This window comes from Aethalodelphis obliquidens, unplaced genomic scaffold (assembly GCF_003676395.1).
Source record: "Aethalodelphis obliquidens isolate GAN/ISIS:26980383/991018 unplaced genomic scaffold, ASM367639v1 scaffold17, whole genome shotgun sequence".
Lineage (NCBI taxonomy): Eukaryota > Metazoa > Chordata > Mammalia > Artiodactyla > Delphinidae > Aethalodelphis > Aethalodelphis obliquidens.
In genome coordinates this window covers 26133840-26157120 of record NW_020837961.1, presented here as the reverse complement: position 1 = coordinate 26157120, position 23281 = coordinate 26133840, and the positions used below count along the sequence as shown (strand labels likewise).

The following is a 23281-nucleotide window of genomic DNA, read 5'->3' as shown; positions in this document are numbered from 1 at the left end:
TTATGATATGAACTAATTTTAGTTTTTATAATCCACTATTTTTTAAAAAAAAATTAAGATATTCACATTTCTAGCTTCTAGTCCAAACAAAAATGCTAAAACCCTTATATTGTAAAGATGCAGATATAGGATAGTTTAGCCTAAGATTGATTTCATAGTAAGATCATTTTCTTGGTAAAAAAGATTTAAAGATCTTGAGAAAAATTTGTGGCAAGGGATTTAATACATAAACTTCAGCTTTAGCAAGTTACTTGACCTTTGTTAATTTCAGTGTTCTAGTTGTCCTTCTGTGTGGTCAATAACTATTTAAAAATTGTACTTAAAAATAATGCGTGGGTAGATGAAGCTTGATGGGCTTAATCACATTTGGTGTTAATATCCCTGGCTAAAATGAAGGATAGCCTTTGGCTTTGGAAGCGTCAGCTGTCAATGTATTTTGGCTTGGGCCCTTCAAATGCTTTGAATATTATCTCATAAGTCTTAGCTTTTTAGTATGTTATTTCACCTTGATCCATCTCACAAGGGGATGGAATTTTAGAGCTAGAGGGGATTTAAAAATCATCTGGTCCAATAAACTATCATTTTAGATACAGAGTTTTCTCTGAGTAGCACTTGCTCTACTACCTCTTCTGGGTAGTCTATCTTTTCATCGTACTTAAATTCAGTTTACATTGAAACAGGGCTTTTTTATGCCCTGTCATCATTGAGACTATGATTTTAAAAAGTCTTTTGCCATATATGTATGATAATATTTATATTTACATAACAGTTATGCTTTTCAATGGTCTCTACATATGTTCTCATGAAAGAAGTCCTGTTAGATTGTTGAGGCAGATATTATACCATTTTATAGAAATAAACAGTGTCCTCAATTGTCTTAGTCTGCTCAGACTGCTATTAACAAAATACCAGACCAGGTAGCTTAAACTACAGACTATTTTCTCACAGCTCTGGAGGCTAGAAGTCCATGATCATGGGTGCTGGCAAATTTGGTTTCTGATGGGAGCTCTCTTCCTAGCTTTGCAGATGGACTTCCTGTGCGTCCTTACATGGCCTGTCCTCTGTGCATGTGAGGAGAGAGGGATCACTGCTGTCTCCTCCACTTTTATAAGGACACATGCCCTATCAGATTAGGACTTCACCTTTATGACCTCACTGAACCTTAATTACCTCGTAAGGATCCTATCTCCAAGTATAGTCGCGCTGGGAGTTAGGGCTTCAGCGTGAATTTTGGTGGTACACAATTCAGTCCAGAGCATGAATCAAAGTTATGTTAATTCAATCTACATTTTTGTCACAGATGGTGTTGTAGAAGGATCTATTGGCTTTGAATTAAGAGATACGGTTCAGTAATAATAATTAATAATAATTTATTTTGACCTTGAGCAAATCTAGAGACTTGAAGATCTTGGGATAGATGATTTGAGATACCTTCCATGTTCTAAATATTTGCAATCATAAATATTGAAAATTTTGTGAATATATATAATACTGGGCTTAGGCACTGTAGGGGATACCAAAGTCTGTCCTCAAGGCACCTACAGTCTAGATGGGAAGATAAGGAATATTCATGAAAATATCTTTACCTTCTAATTACACAAATGATCGATACTGGCAGTAAGTAGTAAAGAGGTTCAGAGAAGGGAGACATTTTTTTGGTGTGTCTTTGAGTGAACTTTTCTAGAAAGAAAGAATGGACAGAAGATCAGAGCTCTGTGGATTAGGCTTTTGTGAAAACAGGTGTGGGTAAAGCAAGAGAAGTAACAGGAGAGGGACACTCAGTGTGCAGAGGTAAACACACCAGAGGTAGAGGAAGGATTTTGAGGGGCAGGCCTCCTCACCCGCACTAAATGTTATTTACAGATCAAGGAAAATTAGAACCGAGAAAGAGTATTCATTTTGGTAAGTCGGGGAGTCACTGATGTTAGAGAGTATTTTTATAGAGTGTTGGGGATAGAAGTCCAGTTACTCAGGGTTAAGGAGGGGGACTGGTAAAAAGGTAATGGGTATGAACCACTCCTTCGGATTTAGGCAATGAAAGGATAATCCGAGAGGCAGGGGGTCAAGTGAAGGTTGTGGACTCCCACTACTGTCCCCACCAGGAAGCTGCCGGTGGAGGACAGAGGAGCCTGAATCTTCCTCAAGATTCCAGGGTAGATATTAAACACAAAATGTATTAGAAAATTTTACATATGAACTGTTTCTATAATAAACGCTTCCTTTCTGCTCTCAGCTTTGACATCTTTTATATAAATAGCATGATATTTTACTTACATATATTTTTAAAAAATCATTCTATAGAGTGTCCCTTGTTGTAACAGAAACTGTCGATGCAGGTTTATTTGGAGAAGGAATTGTGGAGAGTTTGATTCATGCATGGGAACATTTACTTTTGCAGCCAAAGGTAAGCAGCATGAAAACACTTACATCTGATTAAGAATTCATTATTCAGTAGATAATTTATTGAGCCCCTAGCATAATTGCAAATCAGTATGAGTTACATCCCACTCTTGAGGTGCATACTGTACTGTTGGAAAGAAATCAGTGTGAAAAAACATTTAATAACATAGTGCAGTGTATACTTGTGTGCCCAAATGGTGTATATAGGCAAAAAACACTCCAGGACAGAATTCTTAGGAATTGAGATTACGTTATGAAGGGATTGACTCTGGAATTCTTGAGCAGGGTTGAGAAAGGGAAGTACTTTCAGTCTCACAGCCTTCACTGCTTGTATTTTTTGGCAGATTATCAAAAGGGAATATAGTGATAACTGGCATGGTATGGTTTTAACATATCAGTTGGACCCAGGCTACTGCTTGGACAGGACTGATTCTTATAATTGCCAAGTTATATTTTGCATTGAAATCCTCTACTGTGGCCCAGTAAATTGTAGATTTGGTTTATATATATGTATTATGAATGAAAGAATTTTAACATTTAATAAGAATTTAATACTTACAGAAAATGGTTTGGATTTAAAATAGCTAATGAAAGGTTGAAAGAAGAGCAGTTTGTTTTTCAAGTAGGTAATGGTGATTTTGGCCTCTAAGTTAAAGTCATACTGAATAGTCTTTTGTTGTATGCAGACTTAGAGATTTCTAGGTCCCCACCTCCCTCCCTCCCTTCCTTCCTATTTGTACTGGAAAAAAAGAAAAAAAAAATATGTATACACACAAACATACATATAGCAATGAAAATAAAAGAAACTTTTTAAAGGAAAAAGACCCCTTAACCTGCTTATCTTTTTTTTTTATTTTAATAAACTTCTACCTTTCCCATGATGAGTACTTTATTTTTTAAAAGTTATTTATTTTGGGCTTCCCTGGTGGCGCAGTGGTTGAGAGTCCGCCTGCCGATGCAGGGGACACAGGTTCGTGCCCCGGTCGGGGAAGATCCCACATGCCGCAAAGCGGCTAGGCCCGTGAGCCATGGCGCTGAGCCTGAGCGTCCAGAGCCTGTGCTATGCAACGGGAGAGGCCACAACAGTGAGAGGCCCACGTACCGCAAAAAAAAAAAAAAAAAAAAAAAAGTTATTTATTTTAATTTATTTATGTTTGGCTACATTGGGTCTTTATTGCTGCACGCAGGCTTTCTCTAGTGGCAGCAAGTGGGGGCTACTCTTTGTTGCAGTGCACAGGCTTCTCATCGTGGTGGCTTCTCTTGTTGTGGAGCATGGGCTCTAGGCACACGGGCTTCAGTAGTTGTGGCACATAGGCTCAGTAGTTGTGGCTCACGGGCTCTAGAGTGCAGGCTCAGTAGTTGTGGCACACAGGCTTAGTTGCTCTGTGGCATGTGGGATCTTCCTGGACCAGGGCTCGAACCCGTGTTCTCTGCGTTGGCAGGCAGATTCTTAACCACTGTGCCACCAGGGAAGTCCTGCTTATCTTAATTATTATTTTTTTGAGTTCTTTTCTGATAAATTTTCATAGCTTGCCATCATACACACATATTTTGACATAAATATAACAGAATATAATTTTTATTGTTATATTTTTAGACCAAAGGTGAAAATGGTAATTGTGAAAAATATGGGAAAGTTATACCGGCAAGTGCTGTTATATTTGGGATGGCAGTAGAATGTGCAGAGATAAGAAGACATCATAGGTAAGTGATTATTTAAATAGTAAATATTAAAAAATAGTAATTTTAAGGCATAGACTGTACTCCAGAGGTTATTTAGTGGACATTTATTCAGATGAGAATGTGTAGTTTTCTGACCTTTAAATTCATGATGTTTATTCCAGTCTTAATTTTCTTTTTGCTTTTTTTAAACTTTCTTCGAAAATAGAACTCTAGGATTAAAATCAGCTTTCAGTTTTCTAGTGGAAAATTAATTTTGATACAACTTAGTATCCTTTCGATGTGTGATAGATTCATGAGAAAAATACTAAGTTAAGACTGATTTTAGAGAAAGGGAAGTAAAAATTTCCAATGTGAAAATAATTTTATTTCTTCCATTTTTCTCTTCTTAATAACTATTGACATTATAATATTTTCTGGTTGGGTGGGATGAAATTTTAGGATCTTTCTACCCTTGAGATTCTGAGATTTATCACATGTGATACAGGTGAAAAATTTTTTTAGTTATAGAAGTTTCTTGGTTACATGTTTTTCTTGAACATTAATGAATTTTTTTATTTTGCTAAAATATTGATCCATAGTTTTTTGGAACTTTTTAAGGAGGCCCTCCATCTGATAACTTGATAGTGTTAAATGTAACATATTTACATTTTAAGAAATACTGATGAGTATTTGAAGAAAATAAAAATCATCCCAAAGCCTCACTAGTAGGCAACTACTGTTCATCCTTGTTGTATGAATACACCACAGTGCATTCCTCCGTTTTGCTGGTGATGGACATTTAGGTTATGTCCAGTTTTGGGAGTATTGGAAATAAATAGCACAGCTATAAACATTCTTGAACATTCTTTTGTTGGTGGTATGTATGAATTTCTGTTGGTTGTGTTCCTAAAAGTGCAAATGTCAGACACTCTGAGGTTCCCATATTAAGAGTGAATCTAGAATAGTCATGTTCATCTTGAGCAGGAACTACGAAAGTCTTCCAGAGTGGTCTTGTTAATTTTCTATTCCTACCAATAGTGCGTGAAACTATTCTTACAACACTTACTTTCCCCATTCTGGTGGTCGTGTAGTATGGCTTTAACTTCATTTCCCTGGTGACTAAATTTTCATATGCTTATTGGTCATTTGGATATGTTCTTTTGTACAGTGTCTAAGTCTTTTGCCTATTTTTGTGTTTCTTTTATTGTGGGAATTTAAAAATATATTTTGGATATTTGCCCTTTGTTGAGTAATGTATTACAAATCTCTTTTCCTACTCAGTGGCTTGCCTTTTTACTTTCTTCCTGGGTATCTTTTGATGAGCAGAGTTCTTAATTTTAAGGTACACTTATTTATCATTTGTTTTCCTTTATAGTTAGTGATTGTGTTTATAACTGCGTTTAAGAAACCTTTGTCTATGAAGCTTTATTGCATTTTTATATTTATTTTTGCTGGATTCAGTATTAGATGGTGTTACTTGATTCTTAAAAAAACAAAAAACCAAACCTGTCTTTCTCCTTTTCCTCTCTTATTCCCCCTCTTACCAGGGTGGGTATTAAGGACATTGCTGGGATCTGTTTGCCAACCAGTGTGAAATTTCAGAGTCCAGCGTATTCTTCTGTAGATGCTGAAGAAACAATTGAACCTTATACAACCGAAAAGATGAGTCGAGTTCCTGGAGGATATTTGGCTTTGACAGAGTGCTTTGAAATTATGACAGTAGATTTCAACAATCTTCAGGTAAAAATGAAAGTTCAATTACTGTTTTTTTTAATATATATAAATTTATTTATTTACTTAGTTTTATTTTTGGCTGTGTTGGGTTTTCGTTGCTGTGCGCGGGCTTTCTCTATTTGTGGCAAGCGGGGGCTACTCTTCCTTGCGGTGTGAGGGCTTCTCATTGTGGTGGCTTCTCTTGTTGCAGAGCATGGGCTCCAGGTGCACGGGCTTCAGTAGTTGTGGCTCGCGGGCTCTAGAGCGCAGGCTCAGTAGTTGTGGTGCAGGGACTTAATTGCTCCGCAACATGTGGGATCTTCCCGGACCGGGGCACGAACCCGTGTCCCCTGCATCGGCAGGCGGACTCTCAACCACTGTGCCACCAGGGAAGCCCCAAACACTTTCTTAAAACAAAATAATCTCTATTGCTTTGCCACTCGCTACCTTCATTCAACACTATGTCATGGACTTCTTTCTACATCAGTAATATGTGTCTGCCTCATTGTCTGTAATAACTGTATGGTACTCACTACCATATACCATATATCAGAGCTTCCCATCCAGCATGCCTTAAATGATTGTAGGTGTGCCAAGATACCGATCCCCTAAGGGCGCTGGGCAGGACTGAGAACTTACAGAAATGGGAATTGATATGGTATTGGGGCAAGTATATAATGACTGTCTAAAATCCTCTTATTCCTTTAACATTTTTTCAGGAATTAAAAAGTCTTGCAACTAAAAAACCTGATAAAATTGGTATCCCTGTTATTAAAGAAGGCATACTCGATGCCATTGTGGTTTGGTTTGTACTCCAGCTTGATGATGAACACAGTTTATCCACAAGTCCTAGTGAGGAAACATGCTGGGAACAGGCTGTCTACCCTGTACATGACCTTGCCGGTATATCTTGTCTAATTTTTGTTGTTGTTTTTTAAAACTTTTTGTTTTAACCCTCTAAGCATTTGAGTCAGTGTCAGAAAATTCACTATGAATATGAAGTTTCTAGTCAAGGGAGATTGGTTAAATCTTTCAGAATTTTCTTTTTCTTTTTTAAAAGTAGTTTTAAATAATTAATATATGTGGTTAAGAAGAGAGACTAAAATTGACATGTACGCACTGCTGTATTTAAAATAGATAACCAACAAGGACCTACTGTATAGCACAGGGAACTCTGCTCAATACTCTGTAATAACCTAAATGGGAAAAGAATTTGAAAAAGAGCTAAATACATGTATATGCATAAATGAATCTGTCTGCTGTAAACCTGAAACTAACACAGCTTTGTTAATCAACTATATTCCAATATTAAAAAAAAAAGACTAAAACACAACTCTGCTGCATACCACTCAAAAATATCTATCATTAAATCATTTCTTCAGCTCTGATTACTCTAGTTATCAGTAAATAAGAGAAATGCTAGTCCATTTTTTATGGAACACAGTGGAAAAATATTGCTTTTAGTGCAGGAGTTCTTACCACTTACAGAATCTGATAGCATCTGTGGAGCCCCAGGTCCTAGAAATATGCACACTCATAGAAGTACAGAATTTTGCAGTTTAGAGTTCATGAATCCATGGACTTACTTAGGGATGTCCTATATTAAAGATATTTTTTGTATAGAAATTTTTTACTAGCAATTTTATGGGTTTCAATATAGTTTACAGCAGTTGTATTACATAGAAAAATTCTACCTTTTTAAAACTGGAAGGTAATAAATATTTACTTCTATATAGTCTCTGTTTACTTCTATGTAGTCTCTTAATCAGGGATCTAATTTGGCAAGGTCATTAAGTCATGGAATCAATATAGTATTGTGGCCAGTATGGGTTTTGGAGTCAGTCAGGTAGATTTCTTTTTTTTTTTTAACGTCTTTATTGGGGTATAATTGCTTTACAATAGTGTGTTAGTTTCTGCTTTATAACAAAGTGAATCAGTTATACATATACATATGTTCCCATATCTCTTCCCTCTTGCGTCCCCCTCCCTCCCACCCTCCCTATCCCACCCCTCCAGGCGGTCACAAAGCACTGAGCCAATATCCCTGTGCTATGCGGCTGCTTCCCACTAGCTATCTACCTTACATTTGTTAGTGTATATATGTCCATGACTCTCTCTCGCCTTGTCACAGCTCACCCTTCCCCCTCCCCATATCCTCAAATCCGTTCTCCAGTAGGTCTGTGTCTTTATTCCTGTCTTACCCCTAGGTTTTTCATGACATTTTTTTTTTCTTAAATTCCATATATATGTGTTAGCATACGGTATTTGTCTTTTTCTTTCAGTCAGGTAGATTTGAAATTGGGTCTTGGCTACTTACTGACTTCCTGGCAGGCCTTGCTGGTTATTTCTTAGAGCTTTTGTTATGTGATTGTAAAAATGGGAATGATGCTGGGAATTCTTTGTTGGTCCAGTGGTTAGGACTCTGCGCTTTCACTGCCTAGGGCCTGGGTTCAGTCCCTGGTTGGGGAAAAAATATTTTGCAAGGTGGGGGGTGGGGAAAAAAAAAAAAAAAAAAAGAGAAGATGCTGCCTATGTTGCAGGATTGTTGTAGGAATTATTAGACATACTAGGTATAAAATACCTACCATAGTGACTGGCACTCAATAAAGAGCACTTACTTTAAAATTTTGTTTATTCTAACTCTCTTTCAGTAACTTAGATGGTATTTTTTTAAAAAGTCCTTCTTTGGGAAAGGATATTTTAAATGTGTAAACACAAGAATAGCAACTTGTATTTCCAACTGGCTCTATGGCTAATGAGAAGGAATTGCAATTATACATTTACACTTTAAAGTTTTACCACGTGTGAAAGCTCATGGATAAGAGCATGATACGGTCTTTATTGCAGGACTTAGTCCTTCCTTATATTTTCAAATTCCTAAACATGCAAGAATATCTAAGTACTTACAGTTAAGAGATATTACTGACAAGGTGCTACTGAATGCTGCCTTGTTATTTGGGAAATTTCTCTTAGAGAAAAGAATGTCCCTTTAAGCTAAAGTGAGGTTTGGTGCTGATCCCTGAGTTTCATCTATCTTTGTTATTGTTGGCTTCATTACCAAAGATTGAGAGTCCCCTGAAGTCCTTCCCCCACCCTCCAATCTGGGGACATTGATGGTACCTAGTGATTACAGTAAAAGCACTATAATACTGATAGTTAAGGTCCAATAATGATCTCTTGAATCTATTATGCTGTAAGTCAATTGGATCTTCTAACCTCAGTTTTTCCCTATGTAAAGCTGGAGGGATTTTCCTAGTTTTGTTTTTTTGGGTTTTTTTTGAAATGAATAGATTAATTCACTTAATTCTTTTAAATCAATAGATGCAATCCTTCCTGTCATGGTTTAAAAAATGACAGGGCAGAGGTGTTTGTGTGATACTCAGACTTATAAACACTCGTATTCATCAACTACAACTTTTTTTCTTTCTTCCTGTTTCATGAAGACTACTGGATAAAGCCTGGGGACCAGGTGATGATGGAAGTGTCTTGTCAGGATTGTTACCTAAGAATCCAGAGTATCAGTGTCTTCAATTCGGAGCATGAAATGGATGTTGGGAAAAGTTTTACCAAGAATAAAGACCTGCTGCCTTTAGGAAATGAGGCTGAGCTCTGTAGTGCCCTGGCCAATCTTCAGACCAGTAAACCAGATGCTGTGGAGCAGACTTGTGTTTTGGAATCCACAGAAATTGCTTTGCTTAATAACATCCCATACCATGAAGGCTTTAAAATGGCAATGAAGAAAGTGTTGTCTTCACTGACTCTGGAGAAACGGGGTCAGGCCATGGATACCCAGTGTCAGAGTAACGAGATGAGCTGTGAAAGTGGACAGAATAATGCTGCACAGAGCGTCCCTGAACCTTTGTATGTGTTAGATGTGTCTGAGGGCTTCTCTATTCTGCCTATAATTGCTGGCACACTCGGGCGGGTTAAACCTTACAGTTCTGTGGAGAAAGACCAGCATCGTATGACTCTGGACCTCATATCTGAAGCCAATCACTTTCCTAAAGAAACACTTGAGTTTTGGTTGAGACATGTGGAAGATGAATCCGCTGTGTTGCAAAGGCCAAAATCAGACAAGTTGTGGAGTATAATTATACTGGATGTCATTGAGCCATCTGGGCTCCTTCAGCAGGAAATAATGGAAAAAGCGGCAATATCCAGGTAAAACACAAAATACAACCTTTGGTTTATTTGAGCTTAGACTTCACGTAAGTTCTTTGAGTTCTTTAATGGTGTCACTGCACAAATGAGTCGTGATCATCGTGTGTTCCTCAAGCATTGCTTTTCAGGGCCTGTGACTTCTTGTCTTTCTCTTTCTGTGCATGTCATTACTGAATTTTTTTTTTTCTTTAAAGGATCCTCTGCCCTGCAGGTGTGAAGAGAGCCTGCATTGGGATTGGACTGCCTATGTATAATATAGGGAATTAATTAGAGCTCTGTAAGAACAGATAAGACATTCAAGGATAAATAAGGAAAAATCAAATTTCATCTTTATAAGAAAAACTGATGAGAAACATATAGTATGCATCTGATGGTGTATAGGGAGAGCAGAGTGCTGCTTGGGAACAAGTCCTAGTCCTTTTAGGTCCTAAAATCTCTATAGTACAGTTCTGTCCCTAAGGAATTTGTCCTTCAGTTTAGGTTACTGTCAACAAACTTGACCCCGGTATTTAAAATTGAAAGCAAATCTGGCTAAGCTTCCAAGTTCTTCAGTTGTGCTGCTCATATCTGAAAAGATGGCAATATTGAATATTTGGGGGCCCAAGTTTAAGTAAAATGAATTTATAGGTTTTAAATTTTGTGGTATGTGAACAGGGGTGGTTTTGTAGTACAGGAGCAGTGGTGGAAATGCAGACCAAACTGCAATAGCAAAAGGCAAATTGTTCAGGAAAAAAAATTTGCTTATATAGTTAATTATATTTTAGGTTTTATATGCATTTTCTTTTGTTACACACTTACCTTTTCTTATGAGGTAACTAGTAAAAATCACTGCCATTTTCTAGTCTTTAAAACAATCTTGTACATATCACAAATTATGGGGATATAGAGGTCTGACATATAAATAGAAACATACACTCTTAAAATTTTAAACAGATGTACTTTAGGTAGAGTATAGAACAAGGAGCTGGAAGGGTGTGTTTGAATCTTGTCTCAGATTTGTCTGTGAATTCCTGAAGTAGTAAAAATTTTTTTAAGTCATTTAATATCTCTCGTCCTCAGTTTCCCTCATCTATAAAATGAGGGATACTGGATTAGATGCCTTTGAAGGCATTTCAGCCCTACGAATTTCTGACACAGATGAGGTTTGACTTATTTGGTAGAATCACCTTGGAAAGGTGTACAATTTACCTAATGGTTTATTTATTTTTAGTTTTGATTTAATTCTTTTTCTAATTTTTTTTATTGTGGTAAAATGCACATAAAATTTTTCGTCTTAACCGACTTGAAGTGGATAGTTCAGTGGTATTAAATATTTTTGTAGTGTGGGGCAGTCGTTTCCCCAGCCATCCTCGGAACTCTTTTCATCTTGTAAAACTGAAACTTTATACCCATTAAACAATAACTCTTCATCCCACCCCCACCCCCCCACCCCACCCCAGGCCCGGGCAACCACCATTCTACTCTCTGCTTCTATGAGTTTGACTCCTGTACCTCATATGACTGGAATCATGCAGTATTTGTTGGTTTTGTGTGTGTGTGTATGTGTGTGAGACTCTTACTTCACTTAGCATAATGTCCTTCAGGTTCATCCATGTTGTAGTATATGTCTGAATTTCCTTCCTTTTTCAGGTGGAATAATCTTCCATTGTATGTATATGTCACATTTTGCTTATCCATCCATTGATGGACTGATTGGTTATGTTAGTGGGAAACAACTTATGTAAAGCTGCCTACAGTTCCCCTTCAGTGTTTCTCAGCAGAGGGAGGGGTCCTGTTGGCAGTTTGGGTGGGACGGTCTTTTAGGGGGTGGGGTGGGGTCAGTTCTTAGGTAGGACTATCCTCTATGTGTTGCAGGATGTTTGGCACCTCTGGGAGCTAAATGCTAGTAGCACCCGCGATCACTGTTTCAGCCAGTGTTCTCCCGGTCCCGCAGAACAGCTCCTGAGCAACAGTGGAGAGCCAGTGCTCTGCCCTTCAGCCGAAGCTCCTGCACAGGCCCCTTACGAGGTGCTCCTGGAGGTGTCAGCTTCCCTTGCTTCTGGGGCCAGAGGTGTGCAGCGACTCCCACCCAAGCCTTTTATTATTATCTTTAGCCGCTGACAGTGGGGAGGTCTCTTGACTGGTCAAAGAGGATGCACTTAGGGGTTGGGAGGATAGATTGTATTTAGGATAAGGATAAAGGGCATCTGTCTCACTGGATACCAACCCTCCCAAAAAAAGGCAAGGAAAAAAAATAAGCCACTACACAAACTTAAGTATTCCGTTACCTTTGCTAACATTGTTTTAAAATGTTCATTATTAACTTTTATTCAGTCATACTAGATTAAAATACAGGAGAAAGTTTAAAAGCCTGGTGAGCTTTTTTTTTTTTTTTTTAATTTAAACCCATTTTAAAACACTTCATGTTGGATCACAAGGAAACAGCGAAGAGTTTCTTCAGAATTTTTGCCATTTATGGTTAGAGTTTTGAGTTGGAACATATATATATATATTTTTATTTCTGAAGGCACAGATGGTTCAGAGATATTACTTGGCTTTGCAGAGGATTCCGTTGAGGAGTCTGGCAGCTGCAGTGGTGTAAGTGACAACAAACCACTCAGTATCAGTAAAGCTAAGTGGAGTTGCAAGACGATTACTGTTTTATGACTAAGAAGCATTCTTGTTAGTAACAGTAACATTGAGTTAAGAAGGATTTGAGTTAAGATTTTAGATTAAAATAGTGTGAACACAGCCTTTTAAAATAATTTGCATACTTGCTTTTGTGTAGTATTTATTTCTGCATGGTTGTTAGTACTTGATTCACCTTTTCTGACTTTACAGGGTTCAGCAGATGGTTTTTGTTTGTTTGTTTTTTTGCGGTACGCGGGCCTCTCACTGCTGCGGCCTCTCCCGTTGCGGAGCACAGGCTCCGGACGCGCAAGCTCAGCGGCCATGGCTCACGGGCCCAGCCGCTCCGCGGCACGTGGCATCTTCCCAGACCGGGACACGAACCCGTGTCCCCTGCATCGGCAGGCGGACTCTCAACCACTGCGCCACCAGGGAAGCCCCAGCAGATGTATTTTTGACATCTTGTTTAGCCTGATTTCTGGTTACCCCCTAAATGACCTAATGGTATTGCCCTCCCTCCCTCCCTTTATGGCTAGAAGTTTGGCTTTTATTAACCTATGTGCTTTTCGTTTGCTGATTTAAGAGAACGCTACCTTTTTGTGGCTATTTGGGGGTGGAGGGAATTAGTCAAGCAACGTAAAGCTCTGTGGCTAGTCTCTCATTTGAGACTTCGTGATCTTAAGAAAAATTAGATGTTTTTATTTAAATGGATCACAATTAGCAGATAACTTCAGTTGTTTAGAAAATTTAATAACATGGGTTGTCAGGATTAAACTTCATCCATTTGAGGAAAATGGGTAAGTTTCTCCACTTATTTAGGAAGATGTTAAAATTTTTCTGTTTTGGTAAAGGTATAGATTGGAAGTTTGATAACAGCTGTGTGGTTTTTGTTGCGGTATGTAATTTTACTAATTGTGGAGATTCAGTTTCTACCAGACTTCACCTAAAATGCTAAAAAGTTGGTAGGAAAGGAATAACAAAAATGAATAAAGCATTGGAGTCAGAGTGGAGTCCACTTTTGGGCTAACCTATATATATATAAGGACTTACTACAACTTAAATGATCATGTACTTATATTTAGTGAGGAGAGATTATCCTGCTTTCGGATCATGACTTGTCTAAGTCAGACTGAGGCCATTACACTCACGGAATCATCTCTAACTTTCTTTGCTGATTCTGTGCTCATGAAATGACCTGGTTATGATTTGGCTCCCTATTACCTAGTCTTTAGGAAGAGCAGCCTGTGTACTTACTGTAAACGTTTCTGTCAGCTTTTTATTTTGAAAGATTGCAAACTTAAAGAAAAAATGCAAGAAAAGTAACAGTGAACAGGAGGCTACTGTTTTATTTGTTGAACCATTTGACAGTTGTTGGCTTCATAACCTCCCCCCTTACTTTAACATTTAGCGTGTATCTCCTGAGAACAAAGGCTTTCCTCTGCATATCACAATACTATCACACTCAGGAAACTTAACATTGATAAAATACTATTATTTAGTAGGTAGTCTGTATGAAAATTTTCTCAGCTATCCCAGTAATATTCTTTATTGCTTTTTTTTTCTCCCCAGTCTAGGTTCTAATCAAGGGACATGTATTACATTTCGTTACCATGTCCTGTTGTTATAATTCAGTGGTTGTTCTGGTTTTAGACATTTTTAAATGGTTGAGATAATCAGTTTACTAAAAGCAGAATGAAGAATTTGAAACTAACTTAAGAGCAGAAGGGCCAAAGTGGTTTTGAGGAATGGGGTGTTTTTATAGTTTGTCAAGATTTCAGTGATCTATTCAGGGAAACCGCATGGCGTACAATTTTAGAAACTTGCAGGAACTATTTTTTTAGATACGCATTGGTCAAACATTTAGTCCTGTATTTTTATAAATAGATCCTTACTGACTAGAAATATTTAAGACTGAAAGCTTACTATGAAAGATACATACGGTAGATAATACAAAGTCCAGCTGTCTGTAGTAGCCTATCCTAGAAGTTCAAGTGGAAACCTACTTGGAATGTTCAGTAAGAATGAGGGATTTAACGTTTGATTGTAAATGTGGCGAATGATGAAAGTGCCTTACAGTATCCTCCACGTCCGTTTCCTTTGATGGCAGTAGGTGACCCACCCACCGCTCTCGTGCCTCCCACACAGCTCAGGTGTGTGGAAACAGCCCTGTGCGTGTGGGCGTGGGAGCTGCCTTGGCTCAAGAGCCTTACATCTCACATAGGAACTTCTCCCCGGGGCATAGCTTCCAAGTCCCAGCAATAGGAACACGTGGTTACAAGTCATCCCACACTCAGGGAAGCCCAGAGGTGGTGTGGCTTCCCATCAGGCATTTATAGTTTACAGTTCTCTCAATCCAGATGCATCTACCTATTAAGAGGCATTTAAAAATTTTTTAAATCATAAGCAGTGTTGCTGATAACACAGCTGACATTCCACCTTTTGGGGATTTCCAGGGAAACAGAAGGTGAATCCAGGATCAACTGTAGGAGGAGAAAGGGTTTTGTTAGCCCTTTATCCATACTTTTAATAGAGTGTTTGGATTTTTAATCACTTTTTTTTTTTACCCTTTCAGAGTGTTTAACTTTTTATTTTGAAAAAATTTCAAGCTTACAGAGAAGTTAGAGAATAGTACAAAGAACCAAACATGTACCTTACACCCACATTCACAAATTGTTACTGTTTTGCCACATGTGCTTTAGTATTCTCTCTGAACACTTTAGAGTAATTTCCAGATATCGTATTCTTTTACCCCTAAACACCTTGGTGTGTATTTTGTGAGAAAAAGGACACTCATTTATATATTCATCACACACTTAACAAAATTAGGACATCTACATGGACACAGTACTGATATCTAAGGGAAAAATCTTACTCAGATTTCACCATTTGTTGGAGTAATATCCTTTATAGCCTTTTTGTTCCTGGTCCAGAATTCAATCTAGGATTGCACATTGCATTTAGTTTCTTTAGTCTCCTTTATTCTGGAACAGTTCCTCAGTCTTTTTTTTTTTTTAAATTTTATTTTTTTATACAGCAGGTTCTTATTAGTTATCTACTTTACACATATTAGTGTTTATATGTCAATCCCAATCTCCCAATTCATCCCCCCCACCCACTTTCCCCCCTTGGTGTCCATATGTTTGTTCTCTACATCTGTGTCTCTGTTTTTCCTTTGCAAACCAGTTCATCTGTACCATTTTTCTAGATTCCACATATATGCGTTAATATACGGTATTTGTTTTTCTCATTCTGACTTGCTTCACTCTGTATGACAGCCTCTAGGTCCATCCATGTCTCTACAAATGACCCAATTTCGTTCCTTTTTATAGTTGAGTAATATTCCGTTGTACGTATGCACCACATCTTCTTTATCCATTCGTTTCGTTTGTTGATGGGCATTTAGGTTGTTTCCATGACCTGGCTGTTGTAAATAGTGCTGCAGTGAATATTGGGGTGCATGTGTCTTTTTGAATTAATGGTTTTCTCTGGGTATATGCCCAGAGTTCCTCAGTCTTTCATGAGATTCGCAGTTTTGAAAAGTGCAGGCCTTTTATTTTGTGGAATGCTTCTCATGTTTCTTACTAGAGTCAGATTACCCATTTTACAGAGGAATACCACAGAAGTTTTGTCACAAAGGCAAATGGTGTTGCTTTATCCCATATTGTTGTTGTGAATTTAGATCAGTTAGTTTAAGTTGTATCCATTAGGTTTTTCCACCCCAAGTTGCTATTTTCCCTTTGTAATAAGTAAGTCATTTATGGGGGTAATACTTTGAGACTATGTAAATATCCTTTTCCTAATCAAACTTTCACCCACTAGTTTTTTGGTTTTTTTTTTTTTTGGCTGCACTGCGTGGCATGCGGGATCCTAATTCCCCAATCAGGGATCGAACCTGTGCCCTCTGCAGTGGAAGTGCAGAGTCCTAACCACTGGACCACCGGGGAAGTCCCTCACCCACTAGTATTTTTTTTAATTTATTCATTTATTAAATTTATTCATTTAATTCATTTATTTATTTATTTGGTTGCACTGGGTCTCGGTTTTAGCAGGTGGGCTCCTTAGTTGCAGCTCGCCAGCTCCTTAGTTGTAGCACGTGGGCTCATTAGTTGTGGCAGGCAGGCTCCTTAGTTGTGGCTCCGAGGCTCCTTAGTTGTGGCATGCGAACTCTTAGTTGTGGCACGCATGTGGGATCTAGTTCCCTGATCAGGGATCGAACCCTGGCCCCCTGCATTGGGAGCGTGGAGTCCTATCCACGGTGCCATCAGTGCCCTTACCCACTAATTTTAATAGCCACTGATGATTCTTCCTTAATGTAAAAACTTGTATCCATCCAGCTGACCCGTTACTTTTCAAGCGGTCTGCCATTCTGAGCTACCAGCCAGCTACCAGTCTAAAGTGTGTTAGATTATATACAATCTGTAGCTCCCCAATTAGTCATGATTTAGTTATTGATACTTACAGAACGTGGAGAATCAGGATGCTTTTTAAAGCACTTTTCCTTCCTCCAGGTGTTTGCTACAGTCTGGAGGTAAGATCTTTCCCCAGTACATGCTGATGTTTGGGTTGCTCGTGGAATCGCAGACACTGGTGGAGGAGAACGCTGTGCAGGGAACAGAACGAACTCTTGGATTTAATATCGCACCTTTTATTAACCAGTTTCGGGTAAGTGTTTTGAAGAGAAGTTCAACCACTTGGCTGTCACCCACAGTCTGCCTTATCTCTCTCTGTAGTTTTATAGTCACTATGTTTAGCTGGATTGGGATGGTAATCAGTTCTCTGTAGCAAAGGAACTTACTACTGGTAAAAATCAACCTAGGGGTTAGTATAGCTGAGGAATTCTGTTGTTCCTACTGACAAAAGTCTATAGATTTTGCTCGGAACCACTGTTGTAAATGGAAAATAGGGTACTGGGTTTAGTCTTATGAAAAAGTGTGCTCCTTGTCTAAAAAAGCAGCCGCCAGAAGGAGACATCTGTTCTAAACATGAACCCTTAATCACAGTGAGACTTCCGGCTGGCAGGTGACAGGTGTGAGCAGTTAACGTCTGGGCAGTCAGGCTGCAGGGAGCCGGAATGGAGGAGCCTAGGAAAGGGGTTAGTTGCTCTTTGGGAAACAAGGATTTAGTGCTGGCAGAGCTACTAGCAGCAAAATAAAATTTGTGAGTTATAACTGTGGGAGTGGATGGAATGTCTAGGGAAGAGGTGTGGGGTTGGAAATAGGTGGGATCTGCTGTGTAAGCCAAAGCGGCATTTTGGGAAGTGGGATGTTGAGTACCGAATTAAAGGAGTGATATCTAAACCTTTTATCAAAAGGCTATAGATGGTAAGCTCTTGAATATGCATTGTTAGATCTTCCATGAACAATACTTGCTAAACAAATATAAATTTGTTGAGTAAATGATTTTTTCAGAGCAGACTAAGGTTTTAGAGTTTATTTACTCTTAGTTTTTCTGGAGAGTTTAATAAACAAAATACACTTACCAGAAGACAGAGAAGTTTAAATTATTTCTTTGTGTGGTCCCAAAATACTACCATCTCCTATCTTTCTAGCTTATTCTCTCCCGATCCTGACATCAGCAATTCTTCGATTCCATCAGAATCTATGATATTTTAATCCTGCCATCTTTTCACCCTGCCTCCCATCTCATATCCTCCTTTCCTTCACAGCTTATGTTTCATGGTTGATATATTTTTCACATATCATGGAGCTAACATTCACATTGACTATAAAGAGACAAGAGATGGACAGTAAACAAAGGAGTAGAAAGATTAGTATGATAGATGGTGAGAAGTGAGAAGGCTAGAGGAGAATGGGAGTTGGAGGGATGGGATATTCTATTTTATTTAGGTAATGCCTAAGGAAAGGACTCAAGGATAAGTGATATTTAAGCAGAGACCAGAGAGAAATAAGGAAGCAAACCATATACAAGTCAAAGGATCAACGAGTGCAAAGACCTGAGGCAAGAGCATGATTGGAGTATTCCGAAACAGCAGGAAACCATGAGGGAGAGTCGGATGAAGGATGCAGTGAGAAAAGTATTAGGAGCCAGATCCCGTAGAGCCTCCTGTAGAGGTCGTGGTGAAGGTTTTGGCTTTTACTCTGAAAGGGGTGGAAAACAACTGGAGGGCATCGACCGGAGGAGTGATAAGGTGTGACTTGTTTTGAAAGGCTTGCTATGGCTGCTGTATTGGGAGTAGACCACCATGGAGAGCCAGCAGAGGCATAAGGTTACTGCAGTAATCCAGGAGAGAGGTGGTAGTGACTTAGGCTAGAGTGGTAGCAATGGATGTGGTGCAAAGGGGTCAGATGGTTGATGTATTTTGAAGGTAGGTTTTGTGATAGATGGGACATGGGGTATGAGAAAGCGCCTGGAAGGATAGTTGCCATTTACTGATATGGGGAAAATAACAGGAGGATCAGGTTGTGCTTAACGTTTTTATGGGGTCATTAAGCAGTTGGATAAGAATTCAGAGAAATAGCTAGGCTGGAGATGTAAATTGGGCAGTCAGATTTGGTAGATGATATTTAAAGCCAGAATAATGGGATGCAATCACCTTGGGGATGTGTAGAAAGAGAAGAGGGCTGAGAACTAAATTCTAGAGAACTCACAAAGTTATGAGCTCTACATTGGAAATCTAAGAAGGAATTAGCAAAGATGACAGGAGTGTCCAGTAGGCTAGGTTAAGAAACAAGCGAGGACAGATTATGAGGGATGGGTACAGCTGTGTGGGGATTAGAGTGCAGGTGATGAGAGGTGACACAGGAATCTAGGGCTGTTCTTCTGGTGACTGATACAAATAGGGATACAGGGCAAGAGTCCTGGAAATGGCATGGCATTGCTGTTTTTATGTGGAGGAAAGGTTGGATGCCTTCAAGGATGCCCAGGGAGAGGTTGATATATGTGTCCTTTCTCACCATAAACAGTTGCTCTCTAATATTTTATTCAAAGGAAAGAGAACACTTTTTAAACAGTTTCCTTTCTATTTCAAATGAGAAGGCTAAAAGTTATTAGTAGGAAGTGTCCATTGCTACTAAAATTGATGGAACAGTTTATAGCAGTAGTTCTCAACCTTGACTGTACTCAGAACTACTGGTATCTGGATCCCAACTCCAGATGGATCTGAGGTGTGGCCTGAGCAGTTGGGCTTTTTAAAAGCTCCTCAGGTGATTTTAATTTGCAGTCAAAGTTGAGAACCACTGCCTTCTAGATAAATAACCTATTTTCAAAATGAAATCCACTATTAGCTGTTTGGCTGAATTTGGCATATTTGCTCAAACAGTTCAATAATTAATGTTGTACAGTAAGTCCCCTACATATGAACCTTCAAGTTGCGAACTTTCAAAGATGCGAACGTGCGTTCGCATGTCCAATCACTTAAGTTAGTTCATGTGTCTGGCGTACGTTGTCACGTGCGTGCATCCTCTACAAGTGGTTGTGCTTTTGTGTACTTTACAGTACTGTATAGAGTACAGTGGTACAGTATCTTTATTTCAAGCCCAGATGTCTGGAAGCAAGCGTAAAAGCAGCAGTGATGTAGCTGGTACTGTTAAGAAGGCACCAAGCGATAACAATGGAAACAAAAGAGAAAACAGTTGAAAGTGGAGTGAGGCGAAAAGATGGTAGACGTCACTCATTCTTATAACGTGAATCGTTCAACCATCAGCATGATTCTAAAGAACAAGGACAAGATCATGGAACATGTGAGGTCTGCTGTGCCGATGATGTCAATAATATCGAAGCAGCAGCATGGAAAAGTGATGGAGGAGATGGAGAAACTTCTCAGCGTGTGGAGGCAGGATCGGCATCAGTGTCGAGTCCCGCTCAGCTTAATGCTGATGCAAGAGAAAGTTAGAAGCCTTTATGAAGACTTGAAGAGGAAACATGGTGAAGAATCAGAGGGCACATCTTTTAATGCCAGCCATGGCTGGTTTCGTCGGTTCAAGGCTAGAGCCAACCTTCACAGTGTAAAAGTGGCAAGGCAGTGAGTACGGATACGATAGCTGCCCGGGAATTTCCTGAATTCTCTTTGACCCAGAGAAAGGACAAAGAGAGACAAGAGGAAGAAGAGACTGAAGAACGGAAGAGATTCACAGTGCAGGAAGTGGCAAGGGGATCTTCTTTATTTGGGGGGGCACTGTTAGTTTTTGAGGCAGAGGACTCGAATGTAGAACGGTACCACGAAGGTTGCAGCAGCCATTCAGAATGCAATCCAGTGCTACTGTTTCATCTGTGATGAGAAAAAAAGAGCTACTACCCAGACATTACTGGATCATTTTTTCAAGGTACTGTACTATAATATTAAAAATGTTCACTTTATTTTTTGTGCTTGTTTTTTATGCATTATCTGTGTGACAAGTATTATAAACCTATTATAGTACAGTGCTATATAGCTGATTGTGTTAGTGGGGTACCTAGGCTAACTTGGTTGGACTTACAAATGTGCTTTTGCAACGGAACTTGATCGTACGTAGGGGGCTTACTGTACTATCTGCTTATTAGTTCATCTTTCACACATAAGCACATCCTTGGCTTAAACTTTTTGGAGCTGCCTGGTTAAGTAAAAATTTGCTTTCATCCAAGTGAAGAATCTATAGATAATTGAAATCACAAAAAAATTATTTAACCAGCCTCAAACCTTGGTTTGTTCATTCTTCCTGTAAAACGGAATCATGGAAGTCCTTATGCCTTAAGGTTGATGTGGGAATTAAATGAGGTAATAGATGTCAAAAGCACTACATCATACTGAGCGAAGTACAAAGCAGGAAACTTAACGAGACTTGGTCAAAAAAAGAATTGAGTAAAAGTGAAAATTTTATACTTTCTTTAGGTACCTATACGTGTATTTTTGGACCTATCCTCGCTGCCCTGTATACCTTTAAGCAAACCAGTGGAACTCTTAAGACTAGACTTAATGACGCCATATTTGAACACCTCTAACAGAGAAGTAAAGGTAATATAAAATGATTACTCTTGTCATATTCAGAATTATCTTAAACTATATACTACTTTACATACATAAAATAGTTTTAGCCACTTCCTTTGAAGACTTAAATTTTCTGAACAATATCCAAACATGGGCTTGGGTAAATATTAGTGAATAAAACAGGTTGGTATTAATTTGAATTGGGTGATTAAATATATTCCTTTATAAAATTTGGATCTAAAGCTACAAAGACAAAGACTTATCCAAGTCTGCTCTGTTTACTCTGATGAAATTTTCATGATTTCTTAATTTTCCTAGGTATGCATATGTAAATCTGGACAAGTGACTGCCATTCCCTTTTGGTATCATATGTACCTTGACGATGAGATTAGGTTGGATACTTCCAGTGAAGCCTCCCACTGGAAACAAGCTGCAGTTGTTTTAGATAATCCCATCCAGGTGGAAATGGGAGACGAACTTGTACTCAACGTCCAGCACCACAAAAGCAACGTCAGCATCACAGTAAAGCAATGAAGAGCAGTTTTCTAATGAAAAAAGGTGGAAGTAGAGCAGCAAGTACACAGTTCTAGTCTGAATTAGTAGTGGGATTGTAATCATAAAATGGAGGTACAAAGATTTAAGTCCTTGTAATGGTCAAATATTTTTTAAAAACTCACATTAATAAAGTGTATTTAAAAGATCCTAAATTAAAGAGTAGCATGATTACAAAAATATTGCTGCAGACTTCCTTACTGGAAAAGGCTGTCATTAATTTTTCAAATTAGGAAACTTTTTATTGCTTGGTTTTACTTACTATAGATTAAATTTTGCCAAACCTGTTAGTTTGTACTCTAGAGCTATAAATATAAGGAATTTTGAGGCTCACTTCCAGTTTTTTCACATCTTGGCTATTTTTCTGAAATCCAAACTTATAGTGGGGATACCTCAAAAAGTTGGCTTCCACTTTAGATTGAGGGTTTATGGTTATCTGTAAATTCCAAGCTTGCTTCTTGTAAATAGTGAAATACTTCTGAACCTCCGTCTCAGTTTTTGTGGTCTGGGTATGCAAACCTGAGTAAGAATTTAAGCTCTAGACTAAATGTAATTAAAAGAGTAAAAGAGGGACAAAATGAAATCTTAGGAGGCAGTATTTTTCGTGGTCTACGTTTGGCCAAGAAAAAATTTTAAGCTGATAAATTAAGTTCAAGGAAGAGTTAAACCTAAACCAGTTATTTTTCAAAGTTTTGATTTGAATACACAGAAAGAAAAAAATAATTAGTCCAGATTTTAAAGACTTGAAATAGGGAGATTAATAAGGAAGATTATCATGCCTTGTATATACTGTGTGCTCTCTGTACGTTAGCCACACAGAAAATAAGATGTACCTTCTCTTCACACTGCCTGTTCTCCTTGCCTCTTATACTGCCCAACTTTATTTTCAATAGAAATGTTTAGTTTATAATAATGGACAGAATAAAAACTTTGTATCTAATTACTGTGAACCAGTAGGTATGTTTGTGTATGTGTGTGTGTGTATGTATATGCGCTTAAATATATAAAGCATAGGTTTTGAGAAATGATACTTATCCTTGCTATTTGCAACATACCGCTCTGGCCCTTTCTGTATTTATTTTCAGTGTGAAATGTTAGACCCAATGGGCTGTGATTAACAATTAGAGGAACTCCATCCTAAGTAATAAATTTCTCCCAAATAGCATCTATAAGCCTTCTGACTGTGGTTTGATAAATAATTAAGACGACTCAGCTGAGACTTACATTTGCTGACACCTTTAGTAGCACTGAGGAAAAGCAGAC

General features: G+C 38.4%; 1 protein-coding gene and 1 non-coding gene across 3 annotated transcripts in view; one reads left to right on the top strand and one right to left on the bottom strand.

Annotated features, from left to right (window-relative positions):
- The window catches only part of PRMT9 (protein arginine methyltransferase 9), a 29153-nt gene extending 5970 nt beyond the window's left edge, over nt 1–23183 (top strand). The window contains exons 5-12 of one of the 2 annotated variants that reach the window (XM_027117128.1): nt 2302–2404; nt 3998–4104; nt 5610–5802; nt 6495–6678; nt 9219–9936; nt 17052–17205; nt 21371–21493; nt 21785–23183. In XM_027117128.1, the coding sequence (XP_026972929.1) occupies nt 2302–2404; nt 3998–4104; nt 5610–5802; nt 6495–6678; nt 9219–9936; nt 17052–17205; nt 21371–21493; nt 21785–22000 (1798 nt within the window). In that variant the 3' untranslated portion in view covers nt 22001–23183. The remainder of the gene's footprint in view (nt 1–2301; nt 2405–3997; nt 4105–5609; nt 5803–6494; nt 6679–9218; nt 9937–17051; nt 17206–21370; nt 21494–21784) is intronic. The other variant, XM_027117129.1, reaches the window with a different exon arrangement.
- On the bottom strand, nt 16415–16487 carry TRNAG-UCC (transfer RNA glycine (anticodon UCC)). The gene has a single exon. It is a non-coding gene; the product is annotated as a tRNA-Gly (tRNA).
- Nucleotides 23184–23281: the final 98 nt, after the last annotated feature.